At 37.3% G+C, this 24,854-nt stretch overlaps 1 protein-coding gene across 1 annotated transcript; it reads left to right on the forward strand.

Annotated features, from left to right (window-relative positions):
* Positions 1–3,190: 3,190 nt before the first annotated feature.
* LOC149543308 (cytochrome c1-2, heme protein, mitochondrial) lies at positions 3,191–24,469 on the forward strand. The gene is made up of 7 exons (XM_089798143.1): positions 3,191–3,329; positions 22,560–22,771; positions 22,899–23,178; positions 23,270–23,341; positions 23,444–23,560; positions 23,704–23,769; positions 23,921–24,469. The coding sequence occupies exons 1-7, from the start codon at positions 3,255–3,257 to the stop codon at positions 24,035–24,037; spliced, it is 939 nt and encodes a 312-aa protein (XP_089654269.1). The 5' UTR covers positions 3,191–3,254; the 3' UTR covers positions 24,038–24,469.
* Positions 24,470–24,854: the final 385 nt, after the last annotated feature.

Genomic DNA, 24,854 nt, shown 5'->3' on the forward strand with positions numbered 1-24,854 from the left:
AAAAGGGCTTTATAGAATAAATGGGTTTACAAGCTGAGAAAAGAGGATGTAGGTAAGAAGAGTTTTAGCCAAGTTAGTTGTAAAAGGATTTACATAGAAAAAGGGCATTGATTTTGATGATATATTTTCTCTAGTTGTTAAAATGACTTCTAATCGTACTATTAAAAGTATTGTGGCTACTCAAGTTTTGGATTGGGAGCAACTTGATGTTAAAACAACTTTTCTTCATGGTGATTTTGATGAAGAAATATATATGGAACAACCACATGGATTTGAGGCCAAAGGTAAGGATAATTTAGTGTGCAAATTGAAGAAATTTTTATATGGGTTGAAGCAAGAACCTTGGCAATGTGATCTTAAATTTGATAGTTTTATGAATGAGCATGGTTACATTTGATGTCATTCAAAGCATTGTGTTTATTTTAAGAGGTTGGATGGTGACATCTACATTATTTTATGTTTATATATTGATGATACATTTGTAGCTTGGTCTAACATGGATCACATCAAGAGATTGAAAAAAAGTTAGCACATTCATTTGCTATGAAGGATTTGGGGGTAGCAAAATAGATCCTTGGTATGCAAATTTGCAGAGATAGGAAGAACATGAAATTGACTCTATCTGAGGCTAACTATATTAAGAAAGTATTGCAACATTTCTATATGGAGAATGTTGAAGCTGTCACCACACCTTTGCTTGGTCATTTGAAATTTATTAAGGAGATGTGTCCAAAGACATAGGAAGAGGAGGATAAAATGCCCAAGTTACCTTAGGCTTCAGCTATAGGAAGTTTAATGTATGCTATGGTATGCAATAGGGTAGATATTGCACATGTAGTGGGAGTTGTTAGCAGGTATATGAGTCATCTTGGGATTGAGCACTGTAACACACTAAAATGGATTCTTAGATATTTGAGAGGAGCATCTAGTAAATGTTTACATTCGAGGGGCTCTACTGCCGATTTACAAGGCTACGTTGACTTGGATTTGGTAGGGGATCCAGATACTAGGCAGAGTACTATAGGATATGTGTTTACTATTGGTGGGACAACAATGAGTTGGATTTCTTGATTACATAAGGTGAATGCTTTATCCACTATAGAGGTAGAGTATGTTGCTACTATAGAGGTAGCTAAGGAGATGATATTTCTTCAATTCTTCATGGAATAATTGAGACACCCATAGAGGGATAATTATTTATTTATAGGCAGCTAGTGTTATTCATCTTTCGAATAATTCTGCTTTGCATTTAAAGACAAAACACATATAGTTACGGTACCATTTTATTCGACCAATTTTGGATGATGGGCCGTTAAAGCTAGAAAAGATACATACATATGATAATCTAACAAATATGTTTACAAAGGTGATGACAAGGGAGAAGCTAAACTCCTCTTCAAATTTGGTTGGTCTTCTCCATTGAGCATAATAAAAGAACAATTGAGTCTAGGTTGATTCGATCTAGTGGGGGCCTCGTGGGGTAGCGATATTGCTATAGGATTAGTCTCCAAGTGGGAGGTTATTGTTTAGTGTGGAGCTTGATCAGTTACTAAGTAGGAGATTGTTAACTGGTGGTGATTGATTAGGAAAATACTATACACTCACCATATATCCTCGTCGGGTTTCGGGGCCTAGTTGGGCCTCGAGTGGGGGTTTGGGGGCGTAGCTCTCGAGGAAAAAATAATTTTGGGGCTAATTTTTTGGCTCTCTTTTGGGAGTCGACATGTTGTAATTATTCTAGCCCTAATTTTGTAAGTGGCAAAAAACTTGTAAGGGCTTAAGGTTAGGGATTTCATTATCTGTGATGAGATAACAACTTCTTGCAACAGTTGTGAGCTATAAGGGATTATAGATTGTAATCAAGTTGTAATCATTAGATGATAAGAATATTGGACTCACTGTTGGTGGACATAGCCCAAGGATTGGGTGAACCACACTAAATCTTTGTGTCTTGTGTTCTCTTTCGTTTGCTTTATTATTTTATGATATTGGTCATATTTGCATGTAATTGTTAATTTTGTCTTGCTAATCCTAACAAACTTGAAGGAGGCCAATGTGAATTAGGAAGTCATGCTAAATCAACGAGATGGGCTCTCAATTCAAATTTCAAGGAAGGAATAAGTCGATCTGAGTGGCCTCTTCTCACTAAAAGCTGATGAAATTGAATTTGGGAGTCAAAAAGGTGGAGAGAAAGGCTAAAATGTAGGCGATGTGGGGCTAGATCAAGCATAGTGGACATGAAATCTTGACAGCATCAAATTGGGCCTATTTGAGCATCTAATTGCCCATGCTTGTACAAATTGGGACAGTACAGGTTGAAATCATCATCATCTCCTATAATCATTCCTTCATAGAGTGTATTAACGTTCATGTTCAATATGGAGAATCCTAAAGCAACATTTTGGTGTTGTCCAAGCTTCAAGCATTGGGTTTCCTCCTCTTTTCAAGCCAATCCATTTTTTTAATAGTATCTTGAGATTATGGGGTTCATCTTTGACATCCAACTGGAGGTATTTTAAGTTGCATTCCTTGAAACTATCCATTCACGTAATGAAACTTATAATCAAATGTGTATACCCCCACAAATTTGTAATAGCAACCACTTATCGATTACACAATGTCATATCAAATTTATGTTTAACAATAAATTAATAAATTTATGCTCCTATTGTAAATTCTATTTAATAAAATTTCAAGAAAAAAATGAAAGGGTGTCTTCATCTTGAAATTCAAAATTTATTTTTTCTCAATATTAAAAAATAAATAGAAGTATACATTAGACAAGATTAAATCATGAATAAAAAATTAACATTAGACTCACTCATCAATATATTTTTATATTTAATTTTCCTATAAAAATGTAAAGAGAACTAAATATATAATATATATTTACAAGAATATACTAATTTCACCGTTACAAATTCCAAACCAGTTAAAACATTATTTTTTTTTTAATTTTAAAAAATTGCTTTAATTACCTGCAAAAGTAAATTTAGGGCAATGATCCTCCAAAGATCTATGTTATAGAGTCAAATAATCTGGTTACTATGTACCCAAAGGAAAGAAATCAATTTTTTTAATTTATTTTGAAGAGAAAATAATCTGGGTTTTCATCTGGGATATCGAATTTGTGTAAGAAAAAGGGTTTCCGTGACGTCCATTTATAAGGGATTGAAATAACGACTTCGAAAGCTTTGTGTTGCCATTGTTTTATTCAGCATCTATATTGATTAAGAGCAGAGGCTGTAGCAAAAATGCGGTTGCTCCTGCTGCAGCTCTTAAAGAATGGAGTTGGAAATGCCAAAACCACGCTTGAAGCAGTTCGCCAGGTTAGAACTCTAAATCCTTTTAATTTCAAGCCCTTGTTGTCAAATGGGGTTTTAATAAGCCCTTTACGTCTGATCGGGTATTAAGCGCTTCGTGTATTTTTTATTTATTCGGATCGAACTTCTTAAATCCAATAAGGGATGTGAGCCCTCTGGGACTCGGATCTGGCTCTTATGCATTACAAGCTTTGTGTCAACCACTAGAACATAGGTTGGTGGAAACGTTTTATAGAAATTTAGAGTTGTCATGTAAATTTATTACGTTGGAGATCAAATCACTTGCATACTTGTTGGCTACTCTCACAGAGTCTTGCAACCATTTATGCTCTCCAATTGCGATTGGTGATGCCCTAATCTCAAGGATTTCCCAAAGAGTTTGGACATTGAGAAAAATCCTATTGCTTATAGGCAGATGGTTACACTGTCCGGACAACATAATGATAATGATCCGGTAGCACCCTAAGCTTTAAGAATTTTCGGTGGATGATCTCCCTCTCTCTCTCGAAGTAGTTGATCCTAACACACCCTGGGCACCACTTAATAATGGGAGTCTAACATTACGCTTTGAGCTTCTTTTGGCTTCGATGCAATGTTGAAGGGATTTCTCTTCCATCAAAACCTTTTTTTTCTTTCTTTAATTTGCAATTGGCCTCATACGTTGGACCTGCTTCATGCCTCCAGCTTAACATGGGGGCATGTCCAGTGTTGCCCGAACCAATGTTATTATCAGGGAAATTACTACTCTTTACCGCTAGATGAACATCGGCAGAGGGCACTGAGAAAAATCATTATATTTGGAAAAACGACCTTAGTTTTCTTATACAGCTTTGTCCAATTAGTAAAGTGACAAAGTATTATCACCTCTCATCTCTAAAGTCCTAACTTCTACTTCATCTACAGAAAATGAAAATTAAGAACTTAAATGGACACGGACTTGACACCCAGTTACTATTTGCTGATAATATAGAAGAGCAGTTACAATGACTTTAGGAAAAAATGAAATACCAAAGATTCACATTCTATGCATGGAAATATTTGGACCTGTATGAGTCATCTTCTTGCTTGGTCCATTTGCCACAGGAATTTGATAGCTTTGTCCACCTTTGACCAGTTGAAATTACCTTGCTGATAACAACTTTATGTGGGGCCAATAATTCATCACGTATGGTAGGCTTGTAATCTAGAAAACTGGATGATTGCCACTTTTTTGATCAATCATGTCAGCCGTGTCTCCACTCTGTCAACACAGGCAAAATCACTCAACTCTATTCCTGAACATGGTAGCAATTGCCCCAGAACTGGTTCGGTTGTATCCACAGCTTCAATCAAGCCAACCTTGAGTTTCTCCCACACATGATATTTCTTAGTCGCCATTTTGATCTCCTTATCTCTTTTTATGATATAAACATTGCCAAGGAAAGTGGATGAGAATATCAGAGTTGATGCAATGCCTCCAATCTGCCTCAACAAAATCTGAACACAAGACTTTTTTAATCACCTCCAGCATATAAGAAGACTTTCCTATGTTTTGGACTCTAAAATCTCACCGAAAAAGCCATTTTACGTTTGTCTTCCAAGATTGATTAATGGTTCCATGGAGAAATGACACAAGGATTTGATGAAAATTCTAGAGGCGAGTATAAATTAAAGAGGAGGTGATGTGCTAATTATAGAGTTAGCTTGAATACACGAGGAGCTAGACAGTCGGATATCCATTGTTTGCATGTGTCATGAGCTAATGATGGGAGGCAATCTCAAGCTCTGCTGTTGAGCATGGTGATGAGCAAAATTTATATGGTGTAGTTTATCTCACAAGTTCTGAATCACTGAGGACAAATCATCTTTCCACTTCATCACTAATGGTTAATTCCTCGACTTGGTCTATTCCTTCATTTGAAAGGAGAACACCAACTCTCGTTTCTTCTATGCAGCAATAATTGATTGTGAAGTATGACAGGCTATCCATTATTTACCATGCTTTCGGAAAAACTTTTGACTCTCCAGCCCCCCAAGTGAAAATTTATGAGAGAGAATAATGACCTCACTGTCTCCTTCAATCAGCACATTTCTAATTTCCATGGTTTTATGATTTGTAATGCCAAAAGCAGAGCCTCCACCTCTGTCTTGTAGTTTGTTCTAGGCTTGATTTTCTTAGAGGCCACCTTGATTATGAGGCCCCAATGATCTCTTATCCCAAATTTGGATTCCCTGTCAACACTCCATCAGAATTCAATTTCCACATCCCTATAGGAGGAAGTATCCTTTTACATTAAAGCACTTAAAAGATGGTGAAGGATGATTAGCTAACCCATGAATGGGGCCCAGAGTGTGTTGACTTAATAAGAAATAATATTTGAACTTTTCTTAAGGTCATCATTCATTTTGGAGGTATCCGGGAAAAATTGAAATTTGTGAGATTTTATGGTAATGTGGAAATTTGGTTATTCACACAATGGAGAAATGAATGACATAGGCATTAAAAAAAATGATAAGACTCCAAGGACAATTGAACCCACTTTAATGTACTGTTTTTTTATCGGTAATTTGTTTATATTTTATTAATTTTTAGAATTAAAATTACAAAAAAAGCCTCTGTCTGCTGACTGACATCAGTTCTATATTCTTTTACACCTATCTGCAGCTTCATATGCATGCTGCTTTATATATAGTCTCTCGGGCTTAGAGTAGACTATGTAGACCTTATATACATCTCAAATAACCAGATAGACCATATACATTATATAGCTTGACACTACTACCATTGACACTACTATACTGTTTACAGTGAAGAGCCAGTGTCCTTATCAAAATTGGGTTAGAACAAACTATTTCCTTCAGATGGAAAAAACAAAAATGGACATCATTTGGGAGTCAATCACCCCATCCATTTCTTCAGCATCTTCTCCCTTGTCTCATTTGGTATGAAAATTCCACCATGGGTTCCAAATTGGCTCTTTTTGGTCTTCCTTGTCTGCTTCCTTCCGACCATCTTGCCTTACTCTGGCCTTAGTTTGACAATTGACTTCCTCTGGGTGGTTTTAAACTTTCTTTTCTCCCCGTCTCTAGCTGCTCCATTTCCTCCTCATTCTGCATATACAACAGCAGCTCCTTCCAACTGCTCTCTATCTCCTCTATTTGCTTCTCCTTTGACTTTGTAGAACTCCACAAGAGAAAAGACTGGAAATCTTAGAAACCCCGTCCACTACTCTCCATGGGCCATCTTCTGTTGCCAAACCCACAATAGGCTCCACTTTTCGCAAAATGGGAAATGATCCACCTGCCTGATCCGGTTTTGCCTAGAACTGCATAGTCTTTAGAGCGTCCTCCCGACTACCCAGTTATAATGTGTCCAAGCAAGGAAAATGGATGAACTGTCAAGATTTGTCTGCGGCCAAAGTTCCATTTTCAGATATTCTTCCTTCAATAACTTTGTCACACACCTTCTGAATTGATCATCATCGAAATTAAACACTCCTCTCTTTCTTGTTGTTATCTCTCCTCTAAATGCAGGCAACTAATTCGGTGAGTTGAGTGAGAAATTAGCCTCCATTGTTATTGGTCTGTTTCTGCTCACTTGTCACCAATGTCGCTTTCAGAATGGCATTCCCAATTTCAAATGAAATAGGAGATGATCCATCTAGAAAGTTCTAGATTAATCCAGTGACTCCACCATGTTCCTCATTATAATGATGTTGGTATGATTACTCCATAATGTCTTCGTCACCCACCACCCCGCTTGTTAAGTTGTCATGTGCTTATACACTTCTCCTGGCTCAATGTTTGGGTCCTTCGTTTTTGCCACCATATAACAGTTGGTTTAATACTTCAAATTCTTTTAACCAAGTGCAATATTTCACCCCTAATGAACATGTCCTATCAATTGGTCCAAACATTCGAACTGAATCCTACTAAGGTCTTCCAAGAATTCTTCCTCTCTCTACTCTGATAAAGACATCCCCAAATTTAATAGTCTATCTGCAACTTCATTTGCCTCCTGCAAATCATGTGAAACTTTAAAATCCTCAAATACTTCAAGCAGTAACTTGATCCTATGAATTTTTTTGTTTAGGTGGTGTACCCCAGCTTGCCCTTTGATTATTCCAGTTACTATGTAATTCCCCGATGTCCATTTTCATTGCCCAATTTGATGGCAAGTATTGCCCCTAAGCTTTTGCCTTCATTGTTTGTTCCCACTGATAATCTTTTAGCTCCATTCGTCTCAATATCACTTGCATTATCTTGAGCAACATAGCCAGCTCCTGAAAGGTCCCGGGTTGCCTTTAGAGGCCCTGTCAAAATAAACCTTAATCCTGTCTGGAATCTTCTAAGATTCAATCTTGATTGTGCCAAGAGGAGGTTGAACACTTAAAGGTCCATTAACAGGCTTTACTGGAATTTTTTTTATTTTAATAAGCACAGACCAGAGTTCTCTCTGGTAGTTTGTGACTTATTATAATGAGTGAACTCCAGACTCTGGTATGTAACCCGTATTTGTAATCATGGAGAAAGCCAATAAAGTTGGCTCCTTATGACTGTAATTATGAATTATCAAATCATCCTGTTTTTCATTGCATCCAATTTTTTTGGAATGTAAATTCATTTGTAGCGAAAAAGAAATTTGTCGTCCATTGTGCCTATATGTTCCCAACAATCTTGAAGTCTTTGCTATGGGTTATTCTTCAGCAGTGGTAAATATTCAGTTTTTTGTAATTTGGGGGAAAAGCAAAGATATACCATATATATTTTATAATCTATGAAAGATTAGCTGTATTGGAAACCTATGAATATAAATAATCTGTTTAATTAAATGGGTGATCTCTGTCTATATTTCAGTTTGAAGGAATGTAATAAAGTTTATGAGACATAAACAGCTTCCTACAGTGTACATGTCCTTATTTGCCATGTGTCGCAAGACTTTATGTTTATCAAATGATAATCCTGCACAACTGTAAGAGTTATCTGGGTACTGGTCACAAAAATACAATTAATATAACTTGGAATGGGAGTTTCAACAAATTCCTGTGGAAGAAAAGTGAAAGAGCATACTCCCTATTGGAACAATGGCAATATATAAATCTGCTTATTGCCTTCTTGAGGACAGTTATTTACTGCCTGGTACTTTCCAGAATGTTAGATACTTTTCAGTTTCAATTTCCCTTCCAATTCCAGTCTTTGCAGTTTGGTCCTAGTCCAAGTGTCCACCAGAGCTGGTTGATTTGTTCTTGTGCTTTTTCAATGACAACAGGTTTTGGTCAACTAACATTGTTTGGTCTCATGGCCTATATGTAATGGGAAAGATTTTTCATTCTCTACAGAATAGGAATCCTATCTACTTTGCCAGAAAACTACTGGTTAAAGTAATCATCCGGAGACCCAGGATCATATAAATAGGGCAAACTGAACCTAGAACAGATGTTAGGGCAAAGCTGATATTGGCATCAAGTTTATTGACAAAGTACCATGCTATTGTCGATTTTACCATTCAACCATGTCTAAGTGCAACAACATTCACATGGATTTCCATCACAAGCTCCTTTAACTCTTTACAATCTTATATAGCAACCCACCCAAGCAACTTGACTTATTTGGGATACAGTAGCTCCACCTGTGCTGCTACTGTTGGCGTTTTTCATTGATGTTTTATGGCATTTTGTTTTTGTTGGCACCTTCATCTAATGTTGCTGGAAAACTGCATATGCTGGCACTATATCTTGTTTTGCTGGATGACTGCTGTGTGTTACTGTTACTCTCTCCTGAAGGTGCTGCATGTTCATCGGTTTCTTTGGCCAATAAATTTGATGGATCTTGTTATTACTAAACCAATCTGTCTCTGTTGTGTTGGGTGTGCCATGTGTAATAGGCCTTGGCATGTCTGCTGCAGATCTTTTTACTGGATAGTAAACCTGAAGTCATGATGTCGGCACCTTGTGTTATGCCTCATTTGTTGTTTGGCGAGATTCCTCTTCTATCTATGTCCTTCTCAGAGGCTTTACTTCTCTGTATTCTTGGTGGTTGCAGAGAATTTGTTCTTGACTATATGTTCTGGTTTTGTTGCTCGTGTCATTATTCTGAAATCAGTTTGAGCGTTTCTATCTTCAGCATTGTCTCGATTTATGCTGTGTATTGAGTAACGATGGCAGCACTTTTTTTATGCTCCTGGAAATAATGTCCCTGTAAGGATAACTGCTCGTAGGTAAGGTATTGCAAACTGGTTACTTGTCTCAGTTTGCAAAGGACATATGGGTGTTGGTTTGGCATGTTTTTCTTGCCTGATAAATCATGTCACGATAACTGTTTCAGGTGAAGTGGTGCCAATTTTTTGTAACTGGTGGACGTGATATGTATTGTGGTAATGATTCTCTCTTTTGGAGTGCTATGGGCAAATATGACATTGTATTGTGTTTTTTTTTCAGAACAGAGAGGTGTTCGTGGCAGGCATGTGAAGTGTCAGGAAGGACGGAAGTGAGCATCATGACAGAAGGAACTCTCAGTACTGTGTGCATTCAGAAATCATTAACAGGAAGGTGTGAAGAAAAACAACAGGGAGCTTCCTATCGTTGATAATAAGAAACAGTGGTTTTGGGGTGACCTTTAGAGAGGCCGAAAGTGTAAAACAAAAAATGTTTTTGGATAGCTGTTGGTTGGCGTCTGACAGATAGTGTGGGAACTCGTCAGTTTGACTGTGAATGTTTTTTGAATAAATAGAGACACAGAGCTGCCTGAGCCGGAGATAGGGACTATGAGAAACGTGCGTATGGCATGAAAGAAAAACGATATCTGATAACACTTCCATGTATGAAATTCTGGAGTGTGGATGGTAGTGTGAGAACAGTACGACTGTTCGAGAAGGCATTGGGAAGTAAAGGTGTCTATCTGTGTGGTGGAGCGAAAACTGAGTTGAAGGGTGATAAGAGGAGCAGCTTCATACTGTCTAAGTCTTGGTGAGAAGACAGTGGTTTTGTACAAGTGTGCTTGAGCTCTTTTATATGCATAACTGTGGTCCTGAACAGCAGATACATACTTAAAAGGAGTAGATTATCTGCTTTTAATAAATTGACTGTAAGTGGAAGCGGGCATAAACAGAGTTTTTGTCTGGCTGCTACAAGTATGACTTCGGTTCAAGATATATGTGTGACTTTGTGCTTCTAACCTGATTAGTAGAAGCTTTGGTTCTTTGCTTTTTTGATGATGTCCGAATGGTTGTAGCAACTCTCTATTTGATTTCTGAAGCTTATAGCAGGTTGGAGCCTGTATTGTTTTGGGTGTGAAAAGAGTTGCAGCTCTTTATTGTAATGGGTAGCAGCCCATTTCTTGGAGATTAGTGGTACCGTGGTTTTTACCCAAAAGGGTTCCCACGAGATAAATTTGTGTGTTCTTGCCTTCTTTGCTTCCTCTTGAGTTGCTTTTGATTCAAAATTTTAAAATACCGATTTACGTCCTCCCCCTCAGTATTTTTGTGGTTTTCAATTGATTTTAGAGCCAAGTTCTCTCTTCTAAAAGTTTAAAAGCTTGAGAGTTGGTCTTGTTGCAAGCATGAATGCTGATGATATTCCTATGGGGGAGTATTATAGATATGTTACTATGATGGTATGTTACATTCATGATTGAGTTTGTTATCGATGTCAACATAGCAGTTTTTTGTGGTATCTAACAGAAGAACAATGGAAAGATCAAGTTGGTATGGATGGCTAGTTGAGTATTCTAAGTATCTGAGGTTATGAGAGATACTTCTGAGTATCTAGTATATGCAGTTAATGTTGGAAGAAGAGATGATAAGTCTGGAAGAAGTTATTGTAAGTTTTGGTAATTTCTGTTCAGAGATATAGTTTGTAGAGGCATGTTTTGGTAAACTTGTCATATCTCTTGGTAGAATTGTTATTCTGAGAATCGAGGTTGAGGACATGTAAAAGACATGTTTGTGATGACATGGCTATGTTCGCTAGTCATAATATTGCGTGTATGAAAAATTATTCAAGTTGCAAGGTGGAAGATTTATGTTATCGCTAAGTGTAACGTGTTCTTAATGTGGTCCTATAATAATTAATTGAGAAGGTCTAACAACCGACTCAGGGAATTGTTCTATGGACTCGGTATAAAGAAAGGACATTTTCCTTTATCATATGACATGGTTGATGATTGATGATAAGCAATAGTAAGAGTGAAATGCGAAGTCGGGAATAGCAGAGCGGAAGTGAAGGAAGCTTCATTGCCGAGACTTTGCTGAGTGATCCGAGGTTTGATATTTGGATCCAAGGTTCGTGACGTGGTTTACAAGGTCTGATAGTGATTGGTTCAGTTGACAGAACAAAGGAAAGAAGAACATAACTGTAAATTACATGTTTGAGCAGCGAGCTCTTCTTGTAGTTGAAATTGCATGTTTGGGCAGTGGGCTCATCTTGCATACATTATACTACAACTCCTAACAGGGATTCGAAGTTTCCTAACAGGGACTCCATGTACTAAATGTTGTAATTAGACTCCTAACAGGGTCCATCCTCTAACAAGGAATATTTATATTAGTATATCATCTTATGGGCATCATTCCCATTGGGGTTTTCCCTCTGATCAAGGGTTTCCCTAGTCAACATATCTAGTTTAATTGTCTATGTGCATTTTATTATAGTTGCTATTTACTTTGGTTGATTGGTTAAGTTTGTTTAAAGAAGATAAATGTTTTAATTATCAGATACCTGATTCACCCCCCCTCTCAGTTATCTTGGTGGACTATTGTTTCTAACAGGTCTGTCTTGTGTAACCATGAGTGCCTTAGATGGTCTTGCCTCAAATCGTGCTCCTCTTTTTGATGGGACTAACTATGCCTTTTGGAGTGTTCATTTGAAAACCTACATTATGCCCCTAATATTTGGTTTGTACATGAGGGTGGTCAATGGATACACTGTCCCAGCGCAACCCCTTACAAATGCTGATGCAAAAAAGGGCTTCGAAAATAATGCCAAAGCCATGAATGCGCTGGCAGCTGCTATGTGGTCTCTTAGAACCTGAATTGTGAAAGTTATGCGCTGTGACTCAGCCAAAGAAGTTTGGGTTAAGCTGTTAAATGCTTATCATGGTGATAAAGTTCGGAAGGCAAAAAGTCAAACCCATAAAATGATTTTTGAAGGCATTTGCATGAAGGAGGATGAGAGTGTTGTAGGTTACTTTTTAAGAGTTGACAAGGATTTAACGCTTTAAGAGGTCTTGGTGAAGCTATTTTTGAGAAGAAGACCATTGTTCAACAGATTCTACACAGTTTGCCTTTAAATTTTAATGCCAAATTCTCTGCTGTTGAAGAGATGTCAGATTTGGATACTCTCACTGTGGATAAACTGCATTGTATCCAAACAACATATGAAATGCGTACCAATGTTGATGGATCATCAAAAAGAGAAACTGCTTTCAAGGCTGCAAAAGGTGGAAAAGGAGCAAAAGTCAAGTGATAGTTCGCATGGTGATTCAAGTGATGAGATAGCCTATCTTGCATGGAAGCTGAAAAAGGGGCTTAACAAAGGTAAAGGTAAGCTGACCTTAAAATGCTTCATTTGTGGTAAGTTTGGTCACTTCGCTTCTAAATGTCCTTTTGAGAAAGAAGAAGACAACAGTGACAATAGAAGCTCAAAGTTCAATAGAACTAGGAATTTTGCAAAAGGAAATAAGAAATTTGATAAGTCTAAAATGGTGCTTTACTCTAAGGATGACAACGGTGATTCTTCCCACATTGACGATGACGCTCAAAATGTGAGGCTCCCAAGGTTGATGGCTCAAAATTTCACTATTTGGAGTTTTAGAATGATGATTACATTAAGGCTCTTGGACTTGATGTATGAGAATCTGTTTCAGCTGATTATGTTCCTCCCATTAATCTCTCAAATTCTGAAAAAAACCGATTCTCGACTTGCATCTCAATACAACTAAAGAAATTTGGGAGCAACTACATGCTACATATGGCAAAGATCTATAAAATGATATGGTTCATATAGCCATGGAGGGCACTCCAAGACTTTCGTGAGGATGAGGACATGGATGATGGTGAAGTCGACTTAGAACTTGAGTTGGTTGCTGCCTTGGCTGAAATCAAGAAAATTAAAAAGAAAAATCAGAATCTTGTAGACTTTCTGCAAGTGGAATGCCAAGAGAAATCAAATATTGCAATGGCTCTTAATGAGGCTGAAGGACAACGAGTTGATTCAAAGATTTTGAATGAAGAAGCCTAGAAGATCCAAGAGAGTTTAGAAAATTAGATTCACTTGAAAGCAGAAAACATTTTTCAGATTAGAGGGTGAAGTTGTTTCTTTAAAGAACCTTGAAAAATCTACTACTTTGTCAAGTAAAGAGATGAACAACAACTTCACCATGACATTGGATAATCTCCTTGCTTCACAAAAATCAACATTAGTGTTGAAGTAGGTCAAAGTTCTCTGTCTCAAAATAATGTTCAACTGACTTCAAGTGGTGAGCAACCCATTTACATCAAACCAACTCATTTGAACAAGGTTAACAAACCATTCTCCTATGCTTAATGCTTTCCTTGTAATTAGTTTGGGTACAAAGCAATAAATTGCAGCTCAATCTCTAGGAGAAAGTCCTATTTCTTTGACAGAAATTCCTTTGGTTCTTATTGCAAGTATAATATCATTTGTTATAGCTGCAACAACTTTGGTCATACTACAAAAGTTTGCAAGAGTAATAGTGCAGGGTCATTGTACTATGCTGAAGCAAAAGGAAAACCAAAGATTATGAAAGTTTGGAGGAAGAAGAATCAAGAGGTATCTCTTAAAGCCTTTTGTTCAAACTCTCCTTGCTAGAAACAAAAAGGACATATGGTATGTAAATAGTGGCTTCTCTAGACACATGACTGGTGACTTGAGAGTAAGTTTCATATTATTAAGAATATGAGAAGAGGTAAAGTCAGATTTGGTGGTAGCTCTTCTGCTGAAGTAGCTGGTTTTGAGACTTCAATTTTAAATAATGGTGCAACTAAAGTTGAGAATGTGCTTTATGTCAAAGGTCTTAAACACAATTTGTTGAGTGTGAGTAAACCTTGTGACCAAGGTTATGATCTTGTCTTCAATTCAAATGCTTGCATCATTAAGGAAGGTAATGAACTGATTGCAAACGCTACTAGAGCATCAAACAATTTTTATGTTCTTGATGATTCCAATGACAAAACTTGTTGTTTGAGTCAAGTTGAAGATGCATGGCTTTGGCATAAAAGACTTGGGCATATGAATTTTGATAAACTTATCAAGATCAGCTTGAAGGAAGCGGTTAGAGACATGCCTTTACTAGAGAAACCAAAAAACATCATCTGTAAGAATTGCCAAGATGGAAAGCAAACAATAACTTACTTCAAGCCAAAAGAGCATTCCAGTTGTAAGCCACTAGAGCTTATCCACATAAATCTTTGTGGGTCAAATAAGGCAGTTCTACAAGGTTAGAGGTACTTTATGTTGCTGATAGATGATTAATCTCGTATGACTTGGGTGACTTTTCTCAAAGAAAAATCTGAAGCTCTAGATAAGTTTAAAGTATCTAAGACCTGGTTGAAAATGAAGTGGATTTAAAGATTAAATGCTTACATTCTTACAATGGTTGTGAATTTACCTCTAATGAGTTTGCGAGTTTTTGTGAAAAACATGGAATAAAGATATAAGTTTCAGCCCCTAGAACACCACAACAAAATGGTGTTGTGGAAAGGAAGAATAGAACAGTTCAAGAAGTGGCTCATTGTCTCATGAATGAAAGAAAAGTGAGTGATACCTTTTGGACAGAGTCTATCCATACAACTGTCCATATTCAAAACATAACCTTGTTGAAAGCAAAATACAATAAGACACCTTACAAACTTTGGAAAGTTATACCAGCTACTGTTAAATACTTTAAAATTTTGGGTAGCCCATGTTATATTAAGAGAAGTGAAGACAATTTGAGCTTTCAAATGTTACAACAGAAGGTTGCACAAAATTATTAGAAGTGCAAATGTTAAAGTTCATGAAGTTACTAATGAAACTTGTGAGAATGTGAGCAACGGAAACAATAGGCAAAAAGTTGAAACTGTTGAATTTTTTAGCTTTATATGAAATTCAGTATATTAAATGATTATTCAATATTAAATACGGATGCAATATTTGTATGGAGACTTTTCTGTTTGTGTCTTAATGTATTTTGCAGGATATATTACATGTCATTTGCAAGACCATTCTGGGACCCGCACGTCTTTATCGAACATCTTCCTGGCGGTTATTTGTTATATAAATTATCAAAGATTATATACTTCTGCGGTTACAGTGTGGACATCAATCGTCTTCCTTACTTTATTATATTTAAAGACTCCTAAGTGTTTATGATGACAGTATATACAATAATGACAACCGTCGGCACCTGTTCATTGTATTTTATTGCATCGTGCGGCTATCTCTTGGTCTAGAATATTAAACGATGGCATATAATTTGTAATCGTATTCTTGCATCAGTTTCACAAAAGATTTCTGGGCTTATTGTTTCATGTGAGCCTAATATATGCGATATACTCTTCCTGGCAGGGTAGTCGATATTCTTATATGTAATCGTAGCTTATTCTTTAGATGTCTGTAAGCAATACATATATTTTGGAGTATAGCTCTGATGTTATTGATGTTATAGGAGTTATTTGTAATCAGACAGCAGGTCTGAACTTTGTAATAATCACTTTTATTCAATAAAGGAACTACTTTGAAGGCTGGGTTGTTTCCCTCTGTTAAGAGGGTTTTTCCCAGGGTATATGCTTATGGTTTTCATATATGTTTTCTAGTCTATTTTCAACAGAAACCAGAACACGTGTACCTTCTTCACCAACTTCCAATGCTGGACAAACAAGCAAGAAGGAAGAAAATGCAAAGGAGAAGTCCCAATCAAACAGTGATGATGAAATTTCTTCCATTAATGACGCTGAAACTACACACGTGCCTTCCAGTCTTGATATTCAAGGTGAAATTGGTACATCTTCCTCCAAAACACTCTCTAAATTTGTTCAAAAGAATCATCCTATTGATCAAGTAATAGTTAAAAGAAGAACAAGAGCTCTTAGGAATGATACCAATAATCTTGAAGATGATGGTGATGATGTTTCACTAATCTCTGTGCTTGAGCCTAAATGTTTTGAAGAGGCAGCTAAAGATGAGTATTGGATTGTTACTATCAAAGAGGAATTAGAATAAATCCAAAAGAGTGACACATGGGAGCTTATGCCTAGACCCAAGGACAAAAACATCATTGGCACGAAATGAGTGTTTGGTAACAAGGTAAATGAACAAGGAAAATTTATTAGAAACAAAGCATGTTTGGTTTGCAAAGGGCACTCTCAAGTTGGAGTAGATTTTGATGAAACCTTTGCATCGTAGCAAGGTTAGAAGCCATTAGAATGTTTCTTGCATTTGTAACCTTCAAGGGTTTTGAAGTTTACCAAATGGATGTTGAATCCGCATTTTTAAATGGTGGACAATGAAAAAGTGTAGGTTGAACATTCTAAAGGATTTACTTTGTCTAACAATTTGGATGATGTGTGCAAGCTAAAAAGGGCATAGTATGGGCTTAAGCAAGCTCCAAGAGTTTGATATGACAGGCTGGATAAATATCTACAGCAGAAAAGATTCAAAAAGGGCTATGTGGACAACAACTTATATGTAAAAGAAGCTAGTTGCATTCTTATTTTGTTGTGTATGTGGATGATTTGATTTTTGGTAGTGACAATTCCGAAATGACAAAGGAATTTGTTGATTGCATGACAATGAGTTTGAGATGTCAATGATGGTGAGTTTAACTTTCCAACTACGGCTGCAAATTTATCAATCAGCTAATGGTATTTTCATTTCTCAATCCAAATAAGTTAGAGGGCTGCCAAAAAGACTTCCAACTGGAAGATTGTAATTCAGTTAGTACTCCTATGGAAACTCGATGCAAGTTAAGTAAGGAGTACGAGTCTCCTAATGTTGATCAAACTTAGTGCAGGTCTATGGTAGGAAGTTTGTTGTTTGTTATAGCTACTAGACCTGATATCATGCAAGCTGTTAATGTTGCATGTTTTCAAGCCACACCAAAACAATCTCTTCAGCTGTTAAGAGGATCTTTGAGTACCTAAAAGGGACTGTTGATTATGGTTTATGGTTTCCTACATGTTCTGATTTTTCCCTAACAGCCTTTTCAGGTGCAGATTGGGTAGGTTCAGTGGATGACAAAAAGATCACAAGTGGTTGTACATTTTCCCTGGTGGTTGCCCTGTTTCTTGGCTCAGCAAGAAGCAAACTTTTACAGCTCTATCAACTGCTGAAGCCGAATATATTGCAGCAGTTCGCACGTGATTTGGATGAAAAATACCTTGTTAATTTACAAGCTTCAGTTTTCTGATCCTATATCGATATTTTGTGATAACATTAGTGTGATTGATAGTTCTAAAAATCCTGTTATGCATTCTTGCACTAAATATATTCCAATTAAATACCACTATTTGGAGGAACATGTTGCTAATCATGTTGTTCAGCTGGAATATGTTTGCTCCAAAGAATAGGTGGCTGACGTCTTCAGAAAACCACTACCCTGGGAACGCTTCGAATATCTATGAAGCAAACTTGGTGTTTTCCTTCTCACTAGATGGACTATAATCAGACAACGAGCTTCATTGCAATATCTTTCAGTTTTGGTTCAGATTTCGTTATCATTGATGTCAAAGGGGGAGTTGCTGGGAGTTGTCCTTTTTTTCCATTTAGCCAAGGTTGCCATCAATGAAAAATAGGGGAGTTTGTTGGGATTTTTCATTATGTTTTATGTCCATTTTGTTTTTGTTGGCACCTTCATCTAATCTTGACATGTGTATGCTGTTACTATATCTTGTTTTGCTGGATGATTGCCATGTGTTACTGTTACTCTTTCCTGATGGTGCTGCATGCTCATCACTGTCTTTGGCCGGTCAATTCGATAGATCTTGTTATGACCAAACCAATCTCTGTCTCTGTTGTTTTGTGTGTGCCATGCGTAATAGGCCTTGGCATGTCTGCTGCAGATCTTTTTACTGGATAGTAAACCTGAAGTCATGATGTCGGCACCTTCAGTTGTGTCTCATTTGTTGTTTGCCGAGACTCCACTTCTAACTATGTCGTTTTCAGAGGTGTTACTTCTCTGTATTCTTGGTGGTTGCAGAGAATTTGTTCTGAACTATATGTTTTGGTTGTGTGGCTTGTGTCATTATTCTGAAATCAGTTTGAGGAGCTCTATCTTGAGCATAGTCTCTGACTTATGCTGTGTATTGAGTAAAGATGGAAGCGTTTTTTTTTATACTCCTGGAAATAACATCCCCGTAACTGCTCAGAGGTAAGGTATTGCAAACTGCTTACCTTTCTCAGTTTGCACAGGACATATGGGTGTTGGTTTGGCATGTTTTCCTTGCCCGATAAATCAAGTCTGGGTTGGTGTTCCAGGTGAAGTGGCGGCAAATTTTTGTAACTGGTGGATGTGATATGTATCTTATTAATGATTGTCTCTTTTGCAGTGTAATGGGCTGTTTGGTGTTTTTTTTTGAAAAACCAGAGAAGTGTTCGTGGTGGGCATGTGAAGCGTTAGGAAGGATGGAAGTGAGTGTTACGACAGAAGGAACTCTCAGTACTGTTTGCATTCAGAAATCATTAGTGGGTGGGTGTGAAGAAAAACGACGGAGAGCTTCCTATCGTTGTTATTAAGAAACAGTGGTTTTGAAGCAATGTTTAGGGAGGCTGAAAGTACGTAAAACAAAAATTGTTTTTGGATAGACGTTGGTTGGGGTCTGACAGATAGTGCAGGAATTCTTTTCAGTTTGACTGTGAATGTTTTTTGAAAAAACAGAGACACTGAGCTTGCTGGGCCGGATATAGGGACTATGAGAAAGGTGTGTGTGGGATGACAAAAAAAGTATATCTGATAACTTCCGTGTATGAAATTGTGGAGTGTGGATGGTATTATGTGAACAGTACGACTGTTGAAGAAGGCACTAGGAAGTAAAGGTGTCTATCTGTGTGGTGTAGAGAACTGAGTTGAATGGTGATAAGAGGAGCAGCTTCATGCTGTCTAAGTCTTGGTTAGAAGACAGTGATTTTGAACAAGTGTGCATGAGCTCTTTTATATTGTATATCTGTGGTCCTGAACAGCAGATACATACTTAAAAGGAGAACATTCACTGCTTTTAATAAACTGACTGTAAGTGGAAGAGAGCATAAGAAGAGTTTGTGTTTGACTGCTACATTGTTTCTTTCAAGTATTTTGTTTAGATGCAAAACCCCTAGAAAGTTATTTGTACAAGGTACATAATCTGCAATCTGTTTACTTGTTTCAGATTTTAGGCATAGATTAATTAAAAAAAAATCCTGCCCTATAATTTGAAGATAGAATTTCCTCTCACTATTTGTCACAAAAATGGCAACTTAAAATGCTCTCAAACTTGAAAAGGTTTGCAAAATGCATTTCCATATAAGCTCAACGAGACAGCAGTTGCAAAGAAACCCTTGCAAAGAAACCTATTGCAATTTAAAAGGAGCTGTGGAATCAGTTTTGTAAGCCATTTTTAAGCACTCAGCATATAGTATTATTTGGTTGAAGTTTTCACCCACAAAGAGTTTCTCCGAGGCATCAATGTCTCATTGCTTTTCAAATCTATCGTATTGCTCTTATCTTTGATTACATTTGTTCAATTATTTCACTCATTTTACTCATGATTTAAGCCTAATAGAACCATGCCACATGTTAAAAATATGTTAAAAAATGTCTGTCTTGCTTTTCTGGGCAAGGAAGCCTATTGATGCTCCCAGGTGCCTAGTGGGTGCCATCCGGATGCCACTCATAGGCACCCGGATGCGTCCGGATGCCTGAAACAGGCATCTGTCTGCATCTGGGTGCCTGTGAGTGGCATTCAGGTGGCACCCATGGTGCATCCATCTACCTCCAGCACCCGTCCGTATCCGCTTCTGCATCCAGCCTCCAGAAGGCCGAATCGCTAACTTAGCAGTTAGCTTTATTGTATTGGGTAGCAGTCCATTTCTTGAGATTAGTGGTATTGTGATTTTTACCTAAAACGATTTCTGCGAGGTAAATTTGTTTGTTCTTGTCTTCTTTGCTTCCTCTTAAGTTGTTTTTGATTTAAAATATTAAAATACTGATTCACCACCTCCCCCTCAGTATTTTTGTGGTTATCAGCTATTCAGATTCATTGACTGATTACTGAGTGTACCAGTAATTTTCCATCAATTGTTTAGATCTTTAATGGAGAATTCCTTTGCAGTCAAATTCACATTGACAAATAATTTAGTACAAAAGGACTTTATAAATATTTTACATTGACCCAAACAATCTATGTTTTCAAGCAATAAATTACTCATATTTCTATTGTACAGTGAACAAATTCTGAAACCATCAAAGATAATTTGAAACTCCATTTTGGGTAACGTTGTTGATACTTGCAAGAGCTGGTCTTGTGCTTCTAAGTGATCATAGACTTAGTGTAAAATTGTAATTTGGTCTCTAGTGTAGCCAGTGCAAACTAAATGCTTCTTCAACAACAATTTAAACAGTAAGGCTACTCATGCATTCGGCTTTACATAGATAGATCAGCCACTGTTCATTATTCGTATCACAAATCACATGTTTGAGAGATGGACATTCTCCTAGTGCTTTTGAAAACTGTCTCAGCTTACAGATCTCTCATGTGTCCAGCTTTTTCAAACTTGATAGGTTATGAAATCCATCTGGAAACTGCTTTAGACATCGACACAAGGAGATGCCAAGGAATACTAGTTGTTGAAGATTGCTGGTAGACCACCTGCACAACATTTGAGGTCCCAACCTACTCTATGGTATCTTTTAAAAATCAGTTTGCTAAATTGAAAGTTTGCATCCTTACATTTGTCTGAACAATCAATGGCTTCAAGAAAAGAAGAGCCAGCTGTGTGCATGTGACTTTGATGTTGATGAGTGTCTGATGTGTAACACACATCCATCACAATAGAAAAACCTGTCCTCATCCAAGTACTCATGTCCTCCATCACCAAACTCACCATAAAATATGCTTTTTCAGGGAGGGTAGTGCATATTGTATGATCTTTAGGGGTTACGAAATAGGGACCAACATAGGCTGATGGATTGATGTCTGTGAGGGCTGATGCATTGGCATGGAGTCATGCACACACTGTTAAAACTTGCTTTCTGCCTCCGTATGTAATTTATTACACCCCATCTTTTTTTCAATTCGTTTGCTTGAAACACCTGAGAAATGAGACCACACCCTAGGCCCTCCAGATTTTTTTTTTACAACTTTTTTGGGATGAACAAGGCAAAGAAGACTTTTTTGGGGTTTAAAGGGCCTTGTGCATGGTTCTTAATGGTCCTTTAAGATAATTGAAGGGCACTCAAAATTTATGTGCATGTTTTGCTTCACCCGGAACACACTCATTTCCATGGCTACTTAAAATTCCAATACCAACTTTTTCCCCTATTTAGCCACTGCTGCTGCTCATGTTTTATGAGTGTAATGCTTGTTCAAAGTGGTAAAATATGAAAAAACGAAATCAGACATTTGATGGACATTTCTTCTCTAAACTTTGATTTTTTTCTAAAGAAACAAAAAATGAAACAACTCCTCCAAATGCTTCTTAAAGCATTGCAGTTGGCTTTTTTTTCTGTCCTTCAAAGCCTCAAATCCTTGCTGCTTGTTTCTTATTCTTTGGGCTCCTTCAAAATGAGATTGAAATGAGAAATTGGTTTTGCTTAACCCATTTGAAGGCGAGCTAGAAACAAAAAGTGCTTTTTTAAAGCTGGGCCTTTTAAAAAAAAATGAAATGAGGTTGGTTTTTGCCGTCCCTGACAAAAACCAATGGCATCCTTATATACCAAATACATTCCCTTTTTTTCTCTCCAATTATGACCTTGAAATGGGGACACTTCTGTTTGAGGTGGAAATGTGTTTTCATGAAAAATAGCTATTAGGATTGTTAGGGTCAACTTCCTTGGCTTTTTGCAAGACATAAAACAAGACCGCCCTAGGCATGTATTGATCGTTGACAAAATATATTCCATGAAGACAGCAAGTGTGCTGTCATACCAGCACTACCATTGCATACAATATATCAACAATTAGACAACACCACTGTCACTTGGTTTTTAATTCTAACTGTTCTAGGAATTTGTTTATCAAAATTTTGATTTTGTAGCTTTTTTGTCATACATGGAGCATTCTCTTTGCAGGCTGCGCCAGTGTTTTCTTCCATGCACAGTCAGGGAGGAGGAGACAATGTCGGTGTAAAGTCGTTGAGAGGTTTGGCAATTCTTGGGGCAGGATTGTCCGGTTGCGTTGGTTTTGCCAGCATAGCTTCTGCTGATGAGGCAGAACATGGCTTAGACTGTCCAAGCTATCCATGGCCTCATAAGGGAATACTGAGCTCTTATGATCATGCATCGTAAGTATATCACATGTGCCTTGTGCAGGATAAATTTGCTGTTAAGGATGCAGTTATCATGCGGAACTAATGTGCGAGGAGTTTGCTGAGTATTTTTCTGTTTGTTCTGTCGCTTAAAAACTTCTAGAATTCGGCGTGGGCAGCAGGTCTATCAGCAAGTTTGTGCATCTTGTCATAGCATGGCTTTAGTCACCTATCGTGACCTTATTGGGGTTGCTTACACTGAAGAAGAAGCAAAGACATTAGCAGCAGAGATAGAAGTGGTGGATGGGCCGAACGATGAAGGCGAAATGTTTACACGACCGGGAAAAACAAGTGATCGTTTTCCCATGCCATATCCTAATGAACAAGCAGCACGATTTGCTAATGGAGGGGCTTATCCACCAGATCTTAGCTTAATCACGAAGGTACTAATTTTTTGCTTATTTGTTGATTGCTTTGTCACATCAGATGGAGTAGTAGAGATGTGCTTATGGGTAGACTGTTGTTTGTTTACAGGCACGTCACAATGGTCAGAATTATGTCTTTGCTCTGCTCACCGGATACCGAGATCCCCCAGCTGGAGTTTCGGTACTAATCCTATTTAATTTTGACTTATTTAGTTCCTGTATATGGTGAAGTTTTGAAGAGTAATTTCTTTTCAATACAATAAAAAGCAACCTTTATTGTCAGATCCGAGAGGGATTGCACTACAATCCCTATTTCCCTGGTGGCGCAATAGCAATGCCCAAGATGCTCAATGACGGAGCAGTTGAATACGAAGATGGGGTTCCTGCGACAGAATCTCAGGTACGTGATTGCTTAGTTGAAAGTCAAAATCTGGAAACCAACACATTGACTTACATTTTCTTCCCATTGCTGTTAATCACAAGGCCTTGCCAATATTTGAGAATGATCAACATAAGATTATATTTGGTACACTAACTGTGCAGATGGCTAAAGATGTAGTCACATTCTTGTCGTGGGCAGCTGAGCCTGAGATGGAGGAACGGAAACTGGTAAGCCTTTGTGTTAGGTGTTAACAATTATTAATATTGGATTCTCAAGTTCCATTTTTGCTGTTATATATGTATTGTCTGTGTGTGTAAGGTATTCTTCACGGCTATAGCAGACATCCTTATCATGAATTAATTGTGTGCATGTTTGCAGATGGGAGTTAAATGGATATTTATTTTCTCTCTTGCTCTTCTTCAAGCTGGTTTCTATAGGCGATGGAAGTGGTCTCCTTTAAAGTCACGAAAATTAGTCTTGGATGTTGTTAACTAATAATTAGATTTGCTTTTTGATCTATTGCTTAGGCTGTATTAGGAGGTATGATGGATTCTTCTTCCTCCTGTGCAAAATATTGAGTTACAATGTTAAACATATTGATTGGGTTATTAATAAGTGCACTAATGGAACAAATAACCGGGATGGAGTATATCAAGGTTATTCATCTGTTTTCAGCACTCAATTTTTTCAACATTGTTCTTAGTATCTTTAATCAGATTGGGCCCTGCGTAGAGAGCATGCATAGACCGGGGCAGAAGGTGGTTTATGTGGATGTTTATGATTGGTATCCTTTATTCTTTTAAGGAAACCACAAGCTCTCATACATTGATTTGTGCCTCGAAGGTAGATTCTTAAATTATGTGGAAATTTGTTCATTACAAATGACAATGGTGATAGGAATAAGGGAAAGTTTATTTCCAGTTTCAATGTTTTGCTGCTTTTTGAAATTGAAGAGTGGAAATGCATGGTATAATTCTGTTTCTTGTTTTATGTTGTGGAAACTTCTGGTATTTATTCTAATATTGGTAGTGAATTACATTCTATGGGTTCTAGTTTTGTCTATAATATTTGGGTACTTCCTACTACAGTGTTTCCAATGCTCGTCTGGTTCTCTATAATTTGGGAATTAGTAAGAAATTCAATGTTGGAATGTAAGAGCAGCATATTAAATGACCGAAGCTTTAGGGTGTTGAAGCTTGTGATATCATTTATGTGATCTATGCGTATGAGGAGGTTTGGTTATAATTCAAGGGATTAAATTCAATCCTTTCTGGGATTAAATACAATGGTTTGGTTCACCGGTGTCATCGTG

The sequence above is a fragment of the Cupressus sempervirens genome, chromosome 8 (genome assembly GCF_028749045.1).
Source record: "Cupressus sempervirens isolate cs-2001-9-10 chromosome 8, ASM2874904v1, whole genome shotgun sequence".
In the NCBI taxonomy this organism is placed as follows: domain Eukaryota; kingdom Viridiplantae; phylum Streptophyta; class Pinopsida; order Cupressales; family Cupressaceae; genus Cupressus; species Cupressus sempervirens.